The 19,026-nt window shown below is 34.9% G+C and overlaps 1 protein-coding gene across 4 annotated transcripts in view; it reads left to right on the forward strand.

Annotated features, from left to right (window-relative positions):
• SNX16 (sorting nexin 16) overlaps positions 1-19,026 on the forward strand; it is a 39,109-nt gene that overhangs the window by 430 nt on the left and 19,653 nt on the right. The window contains exons 2-5 of one of the 4 annotated variants that reach the window (XM_026012979.2): positions 1,558-1,805; positions 1,893-2,032; positions 8,966-9,052; positions 12,243-12,391. In XM_026012979.2, coding sequence (XP_025868764.1) covers positions 1,658-1,805; positions 1,893-2,032; positions 8,966-9,052; positions 12,243-12,391 — 524 coding nt within the window. In that variant the 5' untranslated portion in view covers positions 1,558-1,657. Of the gene's footprint in view, positions 1-138; positions 2,033-8,965; positions 9,053-12,242; positions 12,392-19,026 lie in introns of all 4 variants that reach the window. The other 3 variants (XM_026012973.2, XM_072734420.1, XM_026012984.2) reach the window with 3 other exon arrangements.

Consider the following 19,026-nt stretch of genomic DNA (forward strand, 5'->3'; position numbering starts at 1 on the left):
CCCCTCACCCCCGGGGGCCGAGGACCGGTGGCCCGCCCTGACACCCACCGGGCCGTCCCGGGGTCGGGCTGCGCCTCGGTTTCTACCGCGTCGCTGAGGCTTGGGGCCGCCTCACCTGCCCGAGGCTCTCCGGCGTAGGACTGGGATGCAGGATCCTCGGGGCATCTCCACGCAAAGGCAAAAGTGAGGACGCTGTCAGTGAAGCCAACACGTTTCCGTGAAGTTTGGGGAGCGCTCACTTCTTTGCACGCCACTCACTGTATTGATCCGCGTCCTCTCTTCCCGGCCCTGCGGCCTCAGGTAGTTGGGTGGCAAGGGGCACGGCCATCCCGCAGGCCCCGAAGGCGCTAAAGTCTCAGACCTTTTATTTACTTCTTTTGGCGGGGGGGGAGGGCATCCAGCAGAACCGAGGAGCAGTGAATCAGCGCTTCAAGTTTCTTGAATCTGTGATGATGAGGAAGGTTGCCCAGAGCCACGTGCTGGGTTAAAAAAAAAAAAAAAAAAAATCCTGCTTCAGCATCTTTGCAAGTCCCGGTAGTAGCAGCTCCCTTCTGACCTCTCTCAGCCCTAGAATCGCCTAGATGTCGCTAAGTGAGCCGGACCCCTTGTTTCATGTGTCATTTCACACGTCTGTAGTCATTACACTGTCTTCATCTGTTATTTAACAACTCAGTGGTAAACCTTTTCCTATGTTGCACAATTATGAGATTATTCCGAGACAGATTAGTCCTTTTAGACAACAGATTACTGGGCATGAGTCATCAAGGTTTGTTAAGTTACCCTCAGTTTCTGGTGTAGCAGGATTACTGATGACCTGGAAACTATGAAGAACATTTTAACTTTTCAACTGTTTCGTCCTGTTGGATGTAAGTTTAAGGTTCACTGGGTCTGATTTGATTAATTTAATTTGACCAAGTTGTTTTTGTTTTTTTTTTCAAATACGTTTGATTCTAGGTTTAGTAGACTGTTACCTTAAGAGCGGTTGTTACTTCCCTGTGGTTCACTGTTAGAACTCTAGGTAGTTCTTTAGAGTCTCACTAATTAATTTAAAAGGAAATGTGAACTGTTAGTACTCTAATTCTTTAGAATCTCACTAATTAAATTGAAATGGGAATAATTCCCCTCCCTTTCTATTCTTCCCTCCTTCCCTCTTCTTACTGTATGTGGGAACTGTCAGGACCGTAAGCAGACAATGCAGCTTCAGAAAGGTCTTTACCACTCTTCCTGTTTCTGACTCTTTTGTGTAGGTGAGATCAGGCTAAAATGAACGTTGCAGAAATCTATCACAAGGCAACAAAGTGGAGATTTGAAAAGATGAACGTGTAATGTGAAGGTCAAGAAAAAAGAGTGTGGAGTAGTTCTGCTCTCTTTACCTTGCAAATGATATCTTGGGATTAAATGAAGTTTGGGGTGTGTTTTCATTCCACATGAAGTCATGGAGTGTCACAGAATCAAAAGAAATGGATGTGAACATTCTGAGGTGTTTTGGTTTGGTTTGGTTTTGGATAATGCACCAAATTAAAGACTAACCTCTCAATATGTTCTTCTCCTTTTTAGATAGTGAATTCCTAAGAAGAAAATAATGGATTTCATATTAGTTGTTCTCTAAGTGTTTGGACTCAGCAGTGTGCGGGTCTGTTGCAAAGGCTAAAAGAAGATGGCAACTCCCTATGTCCCAGTTCCTATGCCCATAGGGAACTCTGCTTCCAGTTTTACGACCAGCAGAAACCAAAGAAGTTCTTCTTTTGGGAGCATCTCAACAAGCTCAAACTCTTCCAAAGGCCAGTTAGAGGACTCAAATATGGGTAATTTTAAACAGACAAGTGCACCTGATCAAACGGATAGTGCTTCATCTGTCTGTAGCAGCCCCCTCATTAGGACTAAATTCACAGGTGCAGACTCTTCCATTGAGTATACCACCAGACCAAGAGAAAGCGAAGAGCAAAATCCTGACACAGTGTATGTGGAAGATAGACCTTCTACACCTACTATCCTGGGTTATGAAGTGATGGAAGAAAGAGCTAAGTTTACTGTGAGTATTGACTGTTACTGGACATCAGTAGAAAGTGAAAAATGGACTAACTCTGTGTGCTCTACCTGAGTTAAATCGTTACCTGTGCTTATAATTTCTTGAACATAAAATTCAAGTGGTTTTTACACCTCTAAATACCGTCATGCTGTAGTAGACTTTTACTTGAATGAATTTTCACACACCAGGCGCATCTGTGAGCCTAGCACTCACAGATCAAGAAACAGAGTATTACTAGCATCCGAAAAGCAACCCCTCTCCATGCTCTCTGTCAATGAATACCCACTCTCCTGATAGCCTACATTAATTTTGCCTATTTTTCTGCTTTATGTGAATGGAATTACAGAGTATGTACTCTTTGGGGTGTGGTCTCTTCAGTATTGTGTTTGTAAGATCCATCCTTCATCTTGTAATTGTAGGTAGCTCATTTTTATTACTGATAGTATTCCTTTATGTGAGTATACTACAGTTTATCCATTGTACTGTTGAAGAGCATTCAGATAATTTCCAGTTGGGGACTCTTACAAATGCTACTGCTATGAGCCTTGTAGTACTTATCACTCATTAAACACGTTAACCCATTCCTGTTTGGGATCTGTCTAGGAGTGAAATCGCTAGATCATATGCCTAGCTTTAAAAGCTACTGATAAACAATGTGCCTGAGTGGTTGTACTAGTTTATACTCCTAAAAGCAGAATATGAGAGTTGCAGTTACTCCACACCTTCCCAACATGTGGTATTTTTTCATCACTTTTACTTTAGCTATTCTGATGAGTGGAGTAATATCACATATGTGGTCTTATTTTGCATTTTTAATGAGTAATTGAAGACTTATTCGGCCATTGGACATTCTCTTTTGTGAAAGGTCTGTTCAGGACTTTTATTCATTTTTCTTTGGAGAAAGTTTTTTCCACATTGATTTATAGTTTTCTATGCATTTTGGACCAAAGTTCTTTGTTAAAGCATACATTGTAACTGTTTTGTCTCTGTGGCTTGCCTTTTCACTTTCTTAATGCATTAGATAAATAAAAGTTCATAGTTTTAATATAGTCCAGTTTTTTTCTCTTGTGGTTAGCACTTTTTAAAATTTGCCTACGCCCACCTGTATTTTCTTCTACAACCTTCATTGTTGGACCTTTCACATTTAGATCTGTAAACTATCTGGAATTGATTTTTTGTCCGACCTGTGAGACAAGGGTCAAAATACTTTTTTCTTCCCTCCATATGATATGTTGTTTGATGTTCTTGATGTCTTGTTCTGTTTTGTTTGTTCATTGTTAATTTATATATTTTGGTCTTAGATATTAACGTGTATTTGTGTATCCAGAGACCTTGCTAATTACACTTATAATTGAAATAGTTTGTTCTTCCTCTCGGGTTTTCTTGATGTAAACTTTTCATATTTACTTCAACATTTCATGCTGTAAGCCTGTAATAGTATAGAAGGACCACTGGAAAAAAGTTTTTGAGATCATTTTTTGTTGCTGTTGTTGTTAGGGAAATGTTTAATTTTTAAAAAGCTTTTAATCTGAGGGTAGTTGACACAATATTTGTTTCAGATTACAACATAGTGATTCTAATTTTCTATACTTTATGCCATGCTCACCATAAGTGTAGCTACCCTTTGTCACCACATAATACTACTGCAGTATCATTGACTATTTTCCCTATGCTGTACCTTTTTTTCCCATGACTTATTCATCCATAACCGGACACCTGTATCTCCCACTCTCCTTCACCCATTTTGTACTTTCCTCTACCCCCTTTTCTCTAATAGCTGCCAGCTTGTTCTCAGTACTTACAGATCAGATTCTGCTTTTTGTTTATCTTATTTGTTTTTTAGATTCCTCGTATAAGTAAAATCATATGCTGTTTGTCTTTCTCAGTCTGCCTTATTTCACTTAGCATAACACCCTCTGGGTTCATCCATGTTGTTGCAAATGGCAAGATCTAATCCATTTTTTGTGACTGCAATATTCCTAAGTGGATCTTCTTTATCCATTCGTCTATCAGTGGACACTTAGGCTGATTCCTTATCCTGGCTATTGTAAATAATGCGTCAGTAGACCTACGGGTGCAAATATCTTTTTAAATTACTGTTTTTATTTTCTTTGGGTAAATACCCAGTAGTAGAATGACTGAATCATATGATAATTCTATTTTTATTTTTTTTTTAAGAAACTCCATACTGTTTTCCACAGTGGCTGTACCAATTTACATTCCCACTCACAGTGTATAGGGGTTCCTTTTTTCTACATCTTTAGTAACACGTATTTCTTACCTTTTTTATTTTAGCCACTCTGACAGATATAAGGTGATATCTCATTCTGGTTTTCATTTCATTCTGGTTAGTGATGTTAAACATCTTATGTGTCCCTTTGCCATCTGTATGTCTTTGGAAAAATGTCTATTCAGGTCCCCTGCCCATTTTTAATTTGTGGGTTTTCTTGGTGTGGAGCTATGTAAGTTCTTTATACATTTTGGTTATTAATGTCTTATCAGATCATTTGCAAATATATTCTCACATTCAGTAGGTTGCCTTTTAGTTTGATGATTTCCTTTGCTTTGCAAAAGCTTTTTATTTTTATGTAGTCCCAGTAGTTTATTTTAGCTTTTATTTCCCTAGCCTCAGGAGGCATATCTAGAAAAATTGCTAAGGCTAATATCAGAAAAATTATTGCGTGTGTGTGTGTGTTTTATGGTTTCAGGTCTCACATTTAGGTCTTTAATCCATTTTGAGTTAATTTTTGTGTAAGGTGTTAGAAAATGATACAGTTTCATTCTTTTAAATATTGCTGTCCAGTTTCCCCAGCACCATTTATTGAAGAGATCTTTTTCCCATGGTATATTCTTGCCTCCTTTGTCATAGATTAATTGACTATGTAAGCATGGGTTTATTTCTCAGCTCTCTACTCTGTTCCATTGATTTATGTGTCTATTTTTGTGCCAGTACCATTTGTTTTGATTAGTACAGCTTTGTAGTATATGTGGAAATCTGGAATTGTGATACCTGCAGCTTTGTTCTTTCTCAGAAGTGCTTTAGCCATACAGGGAGGGTCTTTTGTGGTTCCAAACAAATTTTATATTTGGTTTAGTTCTTTGGAAAATGTTACTGGTATTTTTGAAAGGGATTGCATTGAATCTCTAGATTTCTTTGGGTAGTAAGGACATTTTAACACCGTTCTTCTAATCTGTGATCATATCTTTCCATTTACTTGTGTTGTCTTCAATTTCTTTCATCAGTGTTTTATATTTTTCAGAGTACAAGCCTTTTACTTCCTTGTTAAGTTTATTCCCAGTTATTTTATTCTGTTGGCACAATTATAAATAGAATTGTTTTCTTAATTTCTCTTTCTACTACTTTATTACTAGTGCATAAAAACACAACCAAAAAAAAAAATCACAACCAGTTTCTGTGTATTAATTTTGTATCCTGCCACTTTACAGGATTTATCTATTACTTCTAGTAGTAATTTTGGTGGAATCTTTAAGGTTTTCTGCATACCATATCGTGTCATCTGCATATAGTGACAGTTTAGCTTCTTCCTTACCATTATGGATGACTTTTGTTTCTTTTTCTTGTCCAATTGCTGTGGCTAGGACTTCCAGTACTATGGTGAATTAAAGTGACAGGAGTAGATATTCTTGTCTTGTTCTGATCTTAGAAGAAAATCTCTCAGTTTTTCACCATTGAGTATAATGTTAGGTGAGTTTTTCAGATATGGCCTATATTATATTGAGGTATTTTTTTTAATCTATTTTGTTGAGAATTTTTATCATGAATAGATCTTGAATTTTATCATATAGCTTTTTCTGCATCTATTGAAGTGATCATATGACTTTTATCCTTTGTGTTGTTGATGTAGTATATCATGTTGATTGATTTGCTGATTTGCAGATGTTGAACCATTCTTGAACCATTGCTGAACCGTAAATCTCACTTGATTATGGTGAATGATCCTTGTAATATGTTGTTGAATGCAATTTGAGGATTTTTGCATTATGTCAATATTGAAATAATTTATGAAGAGAGACAGTCTTTAGAGTCAAATTATTGTAAGACTGATGATGTGATGGGAAATTTGCCAGAACCTTAATTTTTTTTAAACTTTTTTTTTTTTTTTAAGATTTTACTTATTTATTCATGAGAGACATAGAGAGAGAGACGCAAGAGACGCAGAGACACAGGCAGAGGGAGAAGCAGGCTCCATGCAGGGAGCCTGACGTGGGACTCGATCCCGGGTCTCCAGGATCACACCCTGGGCTGAGGCGGTGCTAAACCGCTGAGCCACCAGGGCTGCCCTGGATCTGACTTTTTGAAAATTATAATAAACTGGTGGCACATTTTCTTACATTGACCTAACTTATGCAAGATGAATATTCACTGAAGTGATGTGTGTGAAAATACAAATTCATAGGTAAATTTAAGGCAGCAATACATGAAGTCTTTAAAAACACTGTAGAGGAAGAAGTAAATAACAGGTATGAAATGATTTCTATTCATTTATTCATTAATTCATTTTGAGGGTACCTGTTTTGTCATGCACTCTTCCAAGTAATAGTGGTACAGCTACTCGAATGAATGAATGAATGAATGATAAATAAACTCCTTAAAATGTTGATATGTCATATCGTGCTAACTGCTATAAAGAGAAATAAAAGAGTGAAGGGGGATATTTTCTCCACAATTGGAGTTGCAACGTAAATAACATTGTCAGTCATGGTCTCACAGAAAAGACATTAGGGCTAAGAGGTAGCTATGAGAATATCTCACCTTCCTGACAAGTGAGACAACTACAGAGGCCCTTGTGGCTGACAGAAGAAGCCATGAGGAGAGATGTAGGAACTGAAATAACAGGTAAAGATAAGGAGTGTGATCCACAGGTCAAGTAAAGCATGTAGGCCATTGTAAGGCCATTAGATTTTACTCTGCGCAAGATGGAAATCTTTGAAAAGGTTTTAAAAGATGATCTGTCATGTGATCTGACTTAATGTTTAAGGGCTCATCTGGCTACTGAGTTAAGACTAGGTTTTGTGGAGGAAGAATGGAAACAGGAGATATTAGGTTCTTGGAGTAATCTACAGAAGACATGGTAGTGGCATGGACAGGATGGTGGAAGAAGTCTTAAGTGATCAGATTCTGGATATATTTTGAAGGTAGAACCTTGAGATGTGGGATAAAGAGAAATCAAAGATGTTCTCAAAGTTTACTGAAAAGTTCTAAAATAAGGACTATATAAAAAAGAACAAAGTAGTGTATACTGAGGTTCCAGTAAAGTGCAGAAACCATAGCTGCTGTTAGAACATAGAAGAGGGAATAATCAGTAGTGTCTTTAAAGTTTTCATTGAAGGCACTACTTATACAAGTAGAAGCATAGGAAAGCTCTCTAAAGAAGAAGATAAAACACAAAAATCTGTACTTTATCTTTCCTAGAGAAGTAGGATTGCTCAGGGGCCACTGTGGAGAAAAACTTGGGAGGATTCATTTTTTAAAATAGGAAAATAAAATCAAATATGAGTTATTTGTAGATAAACCTTATTATTATATGAAGTTGGCTTTTATCGTTGTATCAGTTATTCATACTCAAAAGTTTTGAAGTTTGTTCCAATTAGGAACTCCTAAAAAGAATGTTTCATTAGTATTCTCTTTGCAAGTATCTTAGGGACTTTCTGCAGACTTTAAAAGGTATCCAAATAATCTTCCTCATCTTTATATGTTACAAAGATAAATGATTTGTTTTTACTTCAAAGCTAAAGGATTCATCCTTAACCTCTACTGATTCTCCCCCTTAAAAGCTGAAAGAGAAGTAAGGGAGAAACATCATATGGTAAGAATAATCTAGTCCTTAAATAATGAGTCTTCTCTACAGCGTCCAGTAAGACTAGGTGAGCCACAGAAGTGAGTCATATTTTTTAATTTAAAATTTCCTAGTAGCTGTGTTTTAAAAAGTGAAGGAAGCAGATGAAATTATATTTAATAATATATTTTATTTAATTCAAAACCATTTTAATGAAGTGTTATACATCTTTTTTTTTTTCATTCTAAGTCTTTGAAATGTGGTGTGTATTTTACACTCACAGCACTTGTCAGTTGGGACTTGTCACATTTCAAGTGTTCAGTAGCCACGTGTGGCCAGATTGCAGCTATCTTCAAGGAAAAAAAGTTACTCATTTTTAAGAGAGCTTCACTTGTTCAACAAATAGTTATTGAGTATTTCATATGTGCTGTGTTTTTAGTTTAGCCTGAAATACTGTACCAAAACTACCAGGAGATGTTTCTCTGACTCTCTGTTATAAATAGTACTTCCTCATAATAAACTCTAAAATTATACTTTTGAAAAATGAAATCTAGTTTTCTTATTATATGCTTTTTAAAATACATGCTTCAACCAAGTTTTTTTATTTAAAGCCTAGGTAATTGTGCGTAATTATTGAAGTGTAAACTTTAATATGAATATTTTTAGCTGCATTTCATCCTTAAAGATTAAAACAACATCAAATTTATTTGAAAACTCTGTATAATAGTTACCGAATTTAGAAATTAAATTGTTTGTATAGGACAAGAGTGGCAATTTTTTCACAGCTTTTTCAAGCATGGTTGAGTCATCAATTTTTTAATATTTTAGCATAAAATATATTTTGGAACTGATGAGTTCATTTATTAATAGTGTGTGCCAAAAAAGCATTTTGTCTTTAATTTGTCAGGCATGTTTCTTAAATAAATCTTGCTTTTGGTGCCTACATTGATTATTTGTATATTTGCTGATCCAAATGATTTCTGATATTTTTTGCATACTAATTGTTATGACCTGGGTCGTCAAGTAAAAATTTTAAAAATATTTGGTTTGCTTTGAGGTTTTAAATATCTTTATATACTTTTTTTTTCACCTCCCTCTATCTCTCCCTCTCTTGCTCTCTCTCTCTCTCTCTACATAGGTATATAAAATACTAGTAAAGAAAACTCCAGAAGAAAGTTGGGTAGTTTTCAGAAGATACACTGATTTCTCTAGACTTAATGATAAAGTAAGTACTTCAGTAAATCTAAAATAGACTTTCTGGTTTTGAATTATTATCTATTCCTGACAGTTCTACTGTTAAATATCTGTGGGTTTTCCTCCTTGTTAGTTATTTGAGTGAAGTCAAATTTTGCTAGTTCCTAAGAAAATTAATGATTTCATTTTAATAGCCTAAAGGACCATCTCTATACATAACTTCCTTTTTTGGAAATAAAAAAATTATTTTTAGTATAAAAATGTGAAAACCTTAAAATTGCTAACAGAAATACAAATGATTATATAATCATGAATTTGAAAAAGATCTATATTTCTCCCTCTCCCGCTATGATCTCTCTCACCTTCACTCTCTCTCAAATAAAATCGTCAGGGAACAAAAAGGGGGGTACACATGGGTGGTTCAGTCCGTTAGGTGTCTGCCTTCTGCTCAGGTCATGATCTCAGGGTCCTGGGATTGAGCCCCCCCATCAGGCTCTCCTCTCAGCAGCAAGTCTGCTTCTCAATCTCCCTCTGATCTCTCTAAAGATAGCATTTGCTATCTCTCAAAAAAGTATCTTTTAAAAATAATAAAGAAAAAGATATATAAAGATCTCCTAAATCATATAAGAGAATGAACAAAAAAAAAATTCTAACATCTTGTATTAGTTTTTTATGGTTTTTTAACAAATTACTACAAACTCTATGACCTGAAATGTACCTGTTTACTATCATGATTTAGGTGGACTCAGCTAGGTGTGCCATGTAGGGTCAGACAAGGTCAAAATCAAACTGTTGACTAAACTGGGCTCTTCTCCAGAGGCTCTGAGAAAGTATTGGCTTTCGGGCTCATTCAGATTGTTGGCAGAGTTTAATTTCTTGTAGTTGTAAGACGAAAGTCTTCATTTCCTTGCTGGTTGTCAGCCAGAGATTGTTCTTAGTTTATAGAGTACTGTCCAGTCTTTGCACATGGCCCCTCCACCTTCAAAGTCAGTTATAGCAGGTCAAGTCCTTTTTGTGCTTTGAATTTCTCTGACTTTTCTCTTCTTCCACCAGCCAGAAAGAAAGCTCATGATAAGATTAGGTTCACCCAGATAGTCTCCCTATCTTAAGGCCAATTGAAAAGTTACCGTAATTACATCTTCATAATCTGTTTTATTATGTAATGTAACAAAATCACAGAAGCAACACTAGGGACAAAGATCATGGGGCTATCTAGAATTCTGCTTTCTGCACATATGAAACAGAATAATAATAATAAAAACCCTCAATATATTAAAAACTCTTAAAACTAAATTACAGAGTAAACCCCAAAGTAGAAAATATTATAAATGATGTGAACAAGGCAAACCACAGAAGATATATAAATGGCCAATAAATTTGGAAAACATTTGATATCATGAGTACTCAAAAGAAAATAAACAATTTTTCTCTCATCAAGTTAACAGGCATTTAAGTGGTATTTATTTAAGTGGTATTACCCATTGTTGGAAATATGAATCTTCCTAGGGGACATACCTTCCTAAAGTTGTGTATAATTTTGACACAATAATCACATTTCTGGGATTTATCCAATATAAGAAATGATGGACAGAGACAATATTTAGCTCCAAGGATACTTTCACTGTGTTTAATTCATTAATTTTCATTGTCTGTGTTTTAATCTGTTTTTAATAGTTAAAGATTAGAACCAACCTAAATTTCCAATAGAGAATTGACTGAGTAAATTGCACTAAGAATGTAATAGAGAAAGAGCTGAGATGTGTCCACAGAGCTAGAGGGAAATCAATTGAGGCAGGTAAGGATAGTGGTATTTTAGAAACCAGGAGCGTTTCTCAAAAAGAAACAAGTGGTTTATGATGTTTCTGAGAAGCTAAGATGACCTTAGATGAGAAATTACTCCCTAATTTTTACAGGTGTTTAGTAGAGGAAACTTGACTGGTCCTGTTCTCTCCCATTTTCCACCTTTACCCTCAAAACTCTAAAGTTAGTATATTCTTAAAATCTTTAGTGGTAGGAAACCCCATTTATATATGATTTTGCAGTTGCCTGGCTGCCAACAAGTTTTTGCCATTCTGAAAACCTCAATTTTAGTGAAAGGTAAAATATAAAATGCTAAGCTATTTTATAGTGTGCCAAATACTTAAAAGTATTGTTGGTAACATATTTCCACCATTAAGTTGAATTTTATTTACTGTTCCTAAGTTCTTATTATGACATCGATGAATTAAAAACGTATAATTCTGTACTTCTATTGATTTTTTTAATAATTAAATAAGCTCAAAATAATTCCTGTAGTTACCAGATACTTAAGTGGAATTCTTAATTTGTTTATGAAATTGTTAAAATATTTGTTATAAAGACTAATTTCTAACAGTTTATGACTTATTTAATCCTTTATGACTTGCTGTATTTCTTTTCAGGGCTCAACTATTATTTTAATGTTTAGATTCATCTTTATATTCATCTCTCCAGATTCATCTTTATATTGCTGTAATATTTATATTAAGCAAGCTGAGATTTAGATAACTCTTAAGCTTTTAAAGAAAGATGTTAGTAGGAATTTAATCTAAATTAGTAAATATCTCCTTGATATTCCAAATTGGGCATTTAAAATTAATAAGTATCTATGTCGGTGTTCTAGGTACCAGAAAGAACTCTACCCATGACCTGCTTTTACTTTGCAAGAATAAAAAAAAATGTGTGTAAACATCAGGCCACAGTCTGAGAGAAAATATTTGTCATATGAATAACTGGCAAAGGAGTTATATCCAGAATATATTAAAGAACTCTTGCAACTTAATAATAAAAAGATAAATAACTTAAATTTTTTAAGTGGAGGAGTTAGAAGATTTGAATAGATAATTCACCAAAGATATGCAGATCCAAAAAAGCCCACGAAAGAATAGTTAACATTATTTGTCAATGGAGAAATGCATATTAAAGCCACAGTGAAATACTACTACATACCCACCAGAATGGCTAACATTAAAAGAATGGAGAATGCCAAGTGTTGACAGGGATGTGGAGCACTGTAACTCCTATGTATATACAACTGGTAAAAACCAACAAGTAAAACAATCAAGGTATAAAAAGCTTAGCTGAATTTAATTATTTTATTTTAAGCTTATTTCATCAACAAGTTCATGTGGTTAACAGGATATTTTTTATAGGATTGATATGGTATAGTTGAACATTATATTTTCTTTTTTCTTCTTTTTCAGTTAAAAGAGATGTTTCCAGGCTTTCGATTGGCACTTCCACCAAAACGCTGGTTCAAAGATAATTACAATGCTGACTTTTTAGAAGATAGACAACTAGGATTACAAGCATTTCTTCAAAATTTAGTGGCTCACAAGGACATTGCTAACTGGTATGTAATAAACTGAAACAACTTGTTTAAAAAACAAATACAGGGCCAAAGTTATTTAAGCACAAAAACATAGGGTAGGAATATAATTTCTTGTCCTAATAAGGCACTACTTGGAATTTCCTTGCTTTTTATCAATAAGAATTTTACTCAGCATTTGACTTGTATTAACTTTTTTTTTAAAGTGAGCAAAGAGGGATCCCTGGGTGGCGCAGCGGTTTGGCGCCTGCCTTTGGCCCAGGGCGCAATCCTGGAGACCCAGGATCGAATCCCACGTCGGCTCCCAGTGCATGGAGCCTGCTTCTCCCTCTGCCTATGTCTCTGCCTCTCTCTCTCTCTGACTATCATAAATAAATAAAAATTAAAAAAATAATAATAAAATAAAAGTGAGCAAAGATAAAAATTTTGCTATGTAAAAGAAATTTTAGGGGCACCTGGGTGGCTCAGTTGGTTAAGCATCTGCCTTTAGCTCAGGTCATGATCTCCAGATCTTAGGATCAAGCCCTGTGTTGTCTCCCTGCTCAGCAGGGAGTCTGCTTGTAACTCTCCCTTTTCCTCCTTCTCCCCCTGCCTCTCCCCCCCAATAAATAAAGTCTTTAAAAAAAATTTTTTTAGGTTAAAAATTCAGTGTACCATATACTCAAACCACCCAACTGTAAACTTGATTTTAGTATTTAGTATTTTAACAATCATTTAAACAAAGTGTCCCACATATTAAATTTTTTATTAATATAACCCTGTATAATTTTGAAGGTAATATTCTTATATTTCTCCAAAGTAATGCAAAAATGTGAGGTTGGGTTAATTTATATAGAGGGTAAAGTGTGAAAATAAGAAGCATTAAAGAGCGGGAGAAAGGATCTGTATGTTATTCTGCTTATATTCTGAAAATATAAGAAGATTGCGTTATGATTTAATATCAGCCAGGTATCTTATTTTAGAATTTACTTTATCAGGTGAATTAGAACTATTTTGATATAAGTAGAGAACATTTACAAGGCAGCAATAGCATGTTGCATAACTACTTGTATCTATAACTGTGTTTAGTAGTTTTTCACCTAAGGATGGAAAACAAGGCAACCGACTTGTCTTATTTTTTCTCCCCTTTTTTCTCAGTCTTTTTTTAATGTGTATATTATCTCATGTTATATATAACACACATGCTATATATATACACCTTTTTTCTTAATGTGTGTTGCCCATGCTTGATGGCTGCTACTTGAGTTCTCTGCCCATCCCCCCTCATTAACCTCTATGAAAGGAACTATAAGCTAGACCCCTTCTCTCAATTCTATAGTCATATATGCAATTGCCTCCTTGATATCTCCTTCAGATATCTCAAACTGACATCAAACCCAGGTAAAAGCTACTCTCTAGACTTTTCCTAATGTTTAGCAGCATCATTTACCAAGAACCTGGGAGATGTCCTTGACACAACCCTCACCATCCTATCCCTTCCTTTATAGTTTAAATTCCAATCACATTAGGCTTTCATATGAACAAAATAAGGGAGTTTATGAAATGCTACTTGGTGTGATAAAGATTGTAAAAGTAGCGGGAACTCAGAGAAGGGAAAGATTGGTCCTTTTCTCAGTGATCAAGCAATACTGGAAGTAGGAAGTAGGATTTTAGAACTTTGAAGGCTAAATTAAGATTATGGGTAATGACAACAAAGAAAAATTACTATCTTTACATGGCTAAGTAACTATTTGATATTAATTCGTTATAGATTTATAATTATAATCCTTTCACTTTCCTTTTTTTACTATCCTTAACACTTCACAACGCAGTTACTTCTTAACATTCATGTTGGCTAAGAGCTTGCCATTACACAATTGGCAGCTTTTAATATTATAATCTCTCTAACTGTAGCAAAGCAGAAGTAGAAGAAAGTAAGAACTGAAAGGATACTGAGGATTATTGGTCTGAAAGTTTTAAGATATTATTTTCAGAAGCATTTAGAAAATACAGAATAAATAAACAAATTGAAAAGTCAATATTTTTAAGATTTCAATAAGTCAGAGGATTTATTATTTTGTCTGTTCCATAAATATTTAGGTCTTAATATATATAAGATAGTATAATACAAGAAGGTGCATTACATACTGATCCTTTATTCAAAAAAATGGAATAGGAGGAAGAGTCACCCAAAGAAAACCTATCATGAGTAGAGCTAGGTCTTTTTCAGAGGAGGAAGAGGGAGAGAACTTTTGACTAGAATTGGAAGAGGCTTCCTAGAGGGTGACGTTTGAGCTGGATTTTAAAGAACTAACGATATTTGGACCAAGAAGGAGAAGGTGAAGGACCTTACAAGTGAGAAGGAGTATTATATCGAAATGCACAAATAAGAAGGCATGGGTCCTGTGCCAGCAGCATGTGGCTGTTTGTCAAGGTGAAGGATATCTAAAGATGGACAGAAGGGAAAAGTCTTACATTGCACAATTTGGTTATACTTCCTTACTATATAGTTACAGTTAATAAATTTTATGACTTACATATAAATTATACAGTTTACTGATTTATACTATCTTATGATATTTTGAAATTGTTGCATCATTTAATCACAGCAAATATTTCACTATTCTCTATTTTCAGAAGCACTACACAAATATACTGATTTACCAAATTTTTTTCTCCTTTTTAATTCTTAAAAGTAGAGGGGTTAAATTATATAACTTTTTTCCTATTACTATCCATCTATAAGAACTTTAGTGTCAAAATTCAAGTTTTATATTCTATACGTGTTTGAAAAAAAGTTCAGGATGGATTTGCATTAACAGCAGTTCATATTAAAAAAAAAGTAGAGTCGCCTGGGTGGCTCAGCAGTTAAGTATCTGCCTTCCGGCTCAAGGCGTGATGCTGGAGTCTTAGGGATCGAGTCCCACATTGGGCTCCCTGCATGGAGCCTGTTTCTCCCTCTGCCTGTGTCTCTGCTTCTCTCTGTGTGTGTCTCATGAATAAATGAATATTTTTTAAAAATTTAAATTTAAAAATTTAAAAAAATATGTGTTTACATGAAGAAGCAATTGGAAAAATAATATTTACTCTTTAAAATGCAAAAGTACTTAGAGGATAAAATGCTGTCTTCACATATTTGAAAGATTAATCAAATGGTACTTAGCTTTATTTTTTTTTTAATGTTTATTTATTTATGATAGTCACAGAGAGAGAGGCAGAGACATAGGCAGAGGGAGAAGCAGGCTCCATGCACCAGGAGCCCGACATGGGATTCGATCCCGGGTCTCCAGGATCGTGCCCTGGGCCAAAGGCAGGCGCTAAACCGCTGCGCCACCCAGGGATCCCTGGTACTTAGCTTTAAAACAGTGCTTCTCCAACTGTAGTATGTATTGTTAGAGTGCAAGCCCTGAATCAGCAGATCTGGAGTGAAGATTCTGAATTTTTAAAAGGTTTCTAGGTGATGCTCATACTGCTGATCTAAGAACCTCATTTTTAATAGTAAGACTAACATGTAAAACTAGGAGTAATAGTGAGAAATGAGAAGGCCCTATCAGTTCAGGTAAGAAAGAGGTACATATCTTTTCAGGCTATCTAATATAAAAATACTCTGCCTTTTGAGAAAGTAAGTTTCTCTTTACCTTAAGTATTTGAAAAGGCTAGATAACCATCAGTGGTATTGAAGGGGAAATTATTAAATGAGACATATTGGATTAGATGACTTCTTAAGTCTCTTCTAGTTGTAAAATTCCAGTAATTCCATAATTCTTGAACAAGAATACTTATTTAAACTGTTTTTTATGCGTTTTCAACCTTAACTATGTTCTCCTAGGAAATTTTTTTAATGTATCTAAGTTGATTTTATACATAAAGATACTATCAAGAGAAGATGGGTTAGTCTTGGTATTTTTACAAAATTAAAGAATTCGGTTCTATATGCAGTTGTTTATATAATGCCAGCTCCTGAGAACCAACATTATTGCTGAGGTAGGTCAAGTGATTTTTCACCACTGTTAGTTTGGTAGACATCCAATTATGGACAGGTTTTTAAAATGAAATAAAATGTAATATTTTGTATTTGGATGTATCTAAAACTCTTACCTAATTAAACTGGGTCTCAGAGACCTTATACAAAATTTGGTTTCTTGGGCTTAGTAGTGAAATAATTATAGACTTACCTGATTTAAATCAATGTCTTCAGTTGGAAAATGAGTTAAGTGGGCTAAGTAGTCTCTAAAACTTCCTTTCAACTCTAAATTTCTCATATCTGATCCTTTTCATTCTTCCTCAAGATTCTTAAAGTCACACCATCAGAAATGACCAGATTTTGACCTTTTAACTCTTAAGACTTTCGGTCTTACTTATTGCTATCCAAAGTTTACCTTCTTGTAAAAGTAGAAGTATCTGTTAAAACCTAAAATCCATCCCAAATTTGAGAATTGTAGGATAGTGTTTATTTACAGCATTAGATAGAAATTTGCTCTTAACAGTTGCATTAAATTTTTTTCTAATAAGATCATTATTTGTGGAATACTTTTTCTGTAATGTGTTAATTGGTTTGAATAGTCTGTACAGTCCAGAAACAACAACTGCCGTTTAGTGAAGCAGACAATACTTGATAAATAATACTTGGTTTGGTAAACAGACAATACTAATAATACAGTGTAATAAGTCCTGTGACAGGGATCTCCTCAAGGTGGTATGGTAATATGTATAAGAATTTTGAACTTAGGGATGCCTGGGTGGCTCAGCGGCTGAGCATCTGCCTCTGGTTCAGGGCATGATCCCAGGATCCGGGATCGAGTCCCACATCGCTTCTCCCTCTGCCTATGTCTCTGCCTCTCTCTGTGTGTTTCTCGTAATTAAATAAAGAAAATCTTTTAAAAAAAATAAAAGAATATTGAACCTAGAGATGCCTAGGTGTCTCAGTTAAGAGATCAACTCTTGATTTTGGCTCAGGTCATGATCTCAGGATTGTGAGATCAAGCCCCACATGGGGCTCTGCACTGAGTGTTGAGCGCTTGAGATTCTCTCTCCCTGTGCCCCTTCCCACTGGTTCACACACCCATTCATGCACCTGCTCGCTCACATACCTGCTACCTCGCACACACATGCACATACGCTCTCTCTCTCTCTTTAAAAAAATAAGGAGCTCTAGTCAGAAAACCTCATGAGATAGTAGATGAGCTAAGTCATGAAGAATAAATATGAATTATCCAGATAAAAGAATTAGCCAGATAAAAATTCATAAAAATATGAATTAGCCAAGATAATAGCAGCAAGCATAAGTAAAGGCATAGAGCCATGAAATAGACATGAAGATGTACTGTTTTTGAAGTGTAAGTTAGGAAAGACCATTAAAACTGGAATGTAGGCAGGTGTTTTAAGCCAAAAGATCTTGGCTTTGTTCTCTCTTGCTGGAGGTGGTGTAGATGGATTTTAAGCCTGGTTTGACATAAAACGTTTGGTTTTTAAGTACTTTGGATTTGAAAGAAATTGAACATAGGAACATAAGTGGGCTAGTTATTAGGCAAGAGATAGTCAAGGTCTAAACTGGGCCCCCACTACCCCCATATTCCACCACAGGAATCTCCGTGTGACCCCTTCAGTCTCACAACCAGCCAACCCATCTCCAGTGTGACCCTCACTGTCCCCAGTCATGATCCCTGAGTCCTTATGCTCCAAGTTGTGTTTAATGTAAATTTTCTGTTATTTTCTTTTACCTTATAGAGAATAGTGAAGGGAAATATTAACTGACATAACATTTCTCTCTGAAATCCTTGAGGAATATTTTCATGCAGTAACCTTTTTGTGCTTAATTTGATCTTAACAGAATTGGTATCTAGTATTTTTAGTACACTTTTTACTTAGTTCTTGATTGATCTTTTAATGCATTGTAAGCATTAGTTTTAAGGGTTTTTCCTATTAAAACATACATTTCAAGATGAAGAACATATATAAAAACCCTATTAAATTGCGAGTTTAAAAAAAATGAGAAATGTAAACAAATAAGTACCTATGAAAGAAAAAGGGTAAAATATAGTAAGTGGAAGGTGAAAGTTCACCAGATGAAACAGTTCTTTAAGAAGTTTGAAAATACAGTAAAACTCTGAAAGAAAACTTTTTCAGAGAATCAGGAAGAGATAAAGTTATAGTTGCTCTGATAATAAAAAAAATACTGAGGAATACTATCTGTGATCTTATCTTTGGGCAAGCTAAGTCAACAACTAATCTCAATTTTAAAATAGAGTTTTCCAAAACACACTAAAAAGCTACTCTAGGTAATAAAGGGAATACAAAGATACAAAGTCTTTCTTTACCTTTAAATTCCAGATTGTTGGAATTAGGTTTCTCTTTTATCCCAATGCTTTTCTTACCTTTATTATAGCCAAATGGGAGACAAAAGTATTAAAGATTGAATATGACAGAGAGACTAGGGGGGCTGATTGAACCTGTCAGTGAACAAGGAGGAATAAAGAATAAGACCTGTTTCTTAAAAATTGACTTCTGTTGAACTTATAGACCATATAATAATATAGACTCTTTGGTATTTATACTTTATTTGAATTCACTTGATTTTTTTATAAATTATACATTGATAATATGTAGGAAATCACTGAGCAGAACCATGTCACATATAGGCAGTCAAATATATTTATCAAATCTAAATAAAGTTCTCTAGT

The sequence above is a fragment of the Vulpes vulpes genome, chromosome 13 (assembly GCF_048418805.1).
Source record: "Vulpes vulpes isolate BD-2025 chromosome 13, VulVul3, whole genome shotgun sequence".
NCBI classification, from domain to species: Eukaryota; Metazoa; Chordata; class Mammalia; order Carnivora; family Canidae; genus Vulpes; species Vulpes vulpes.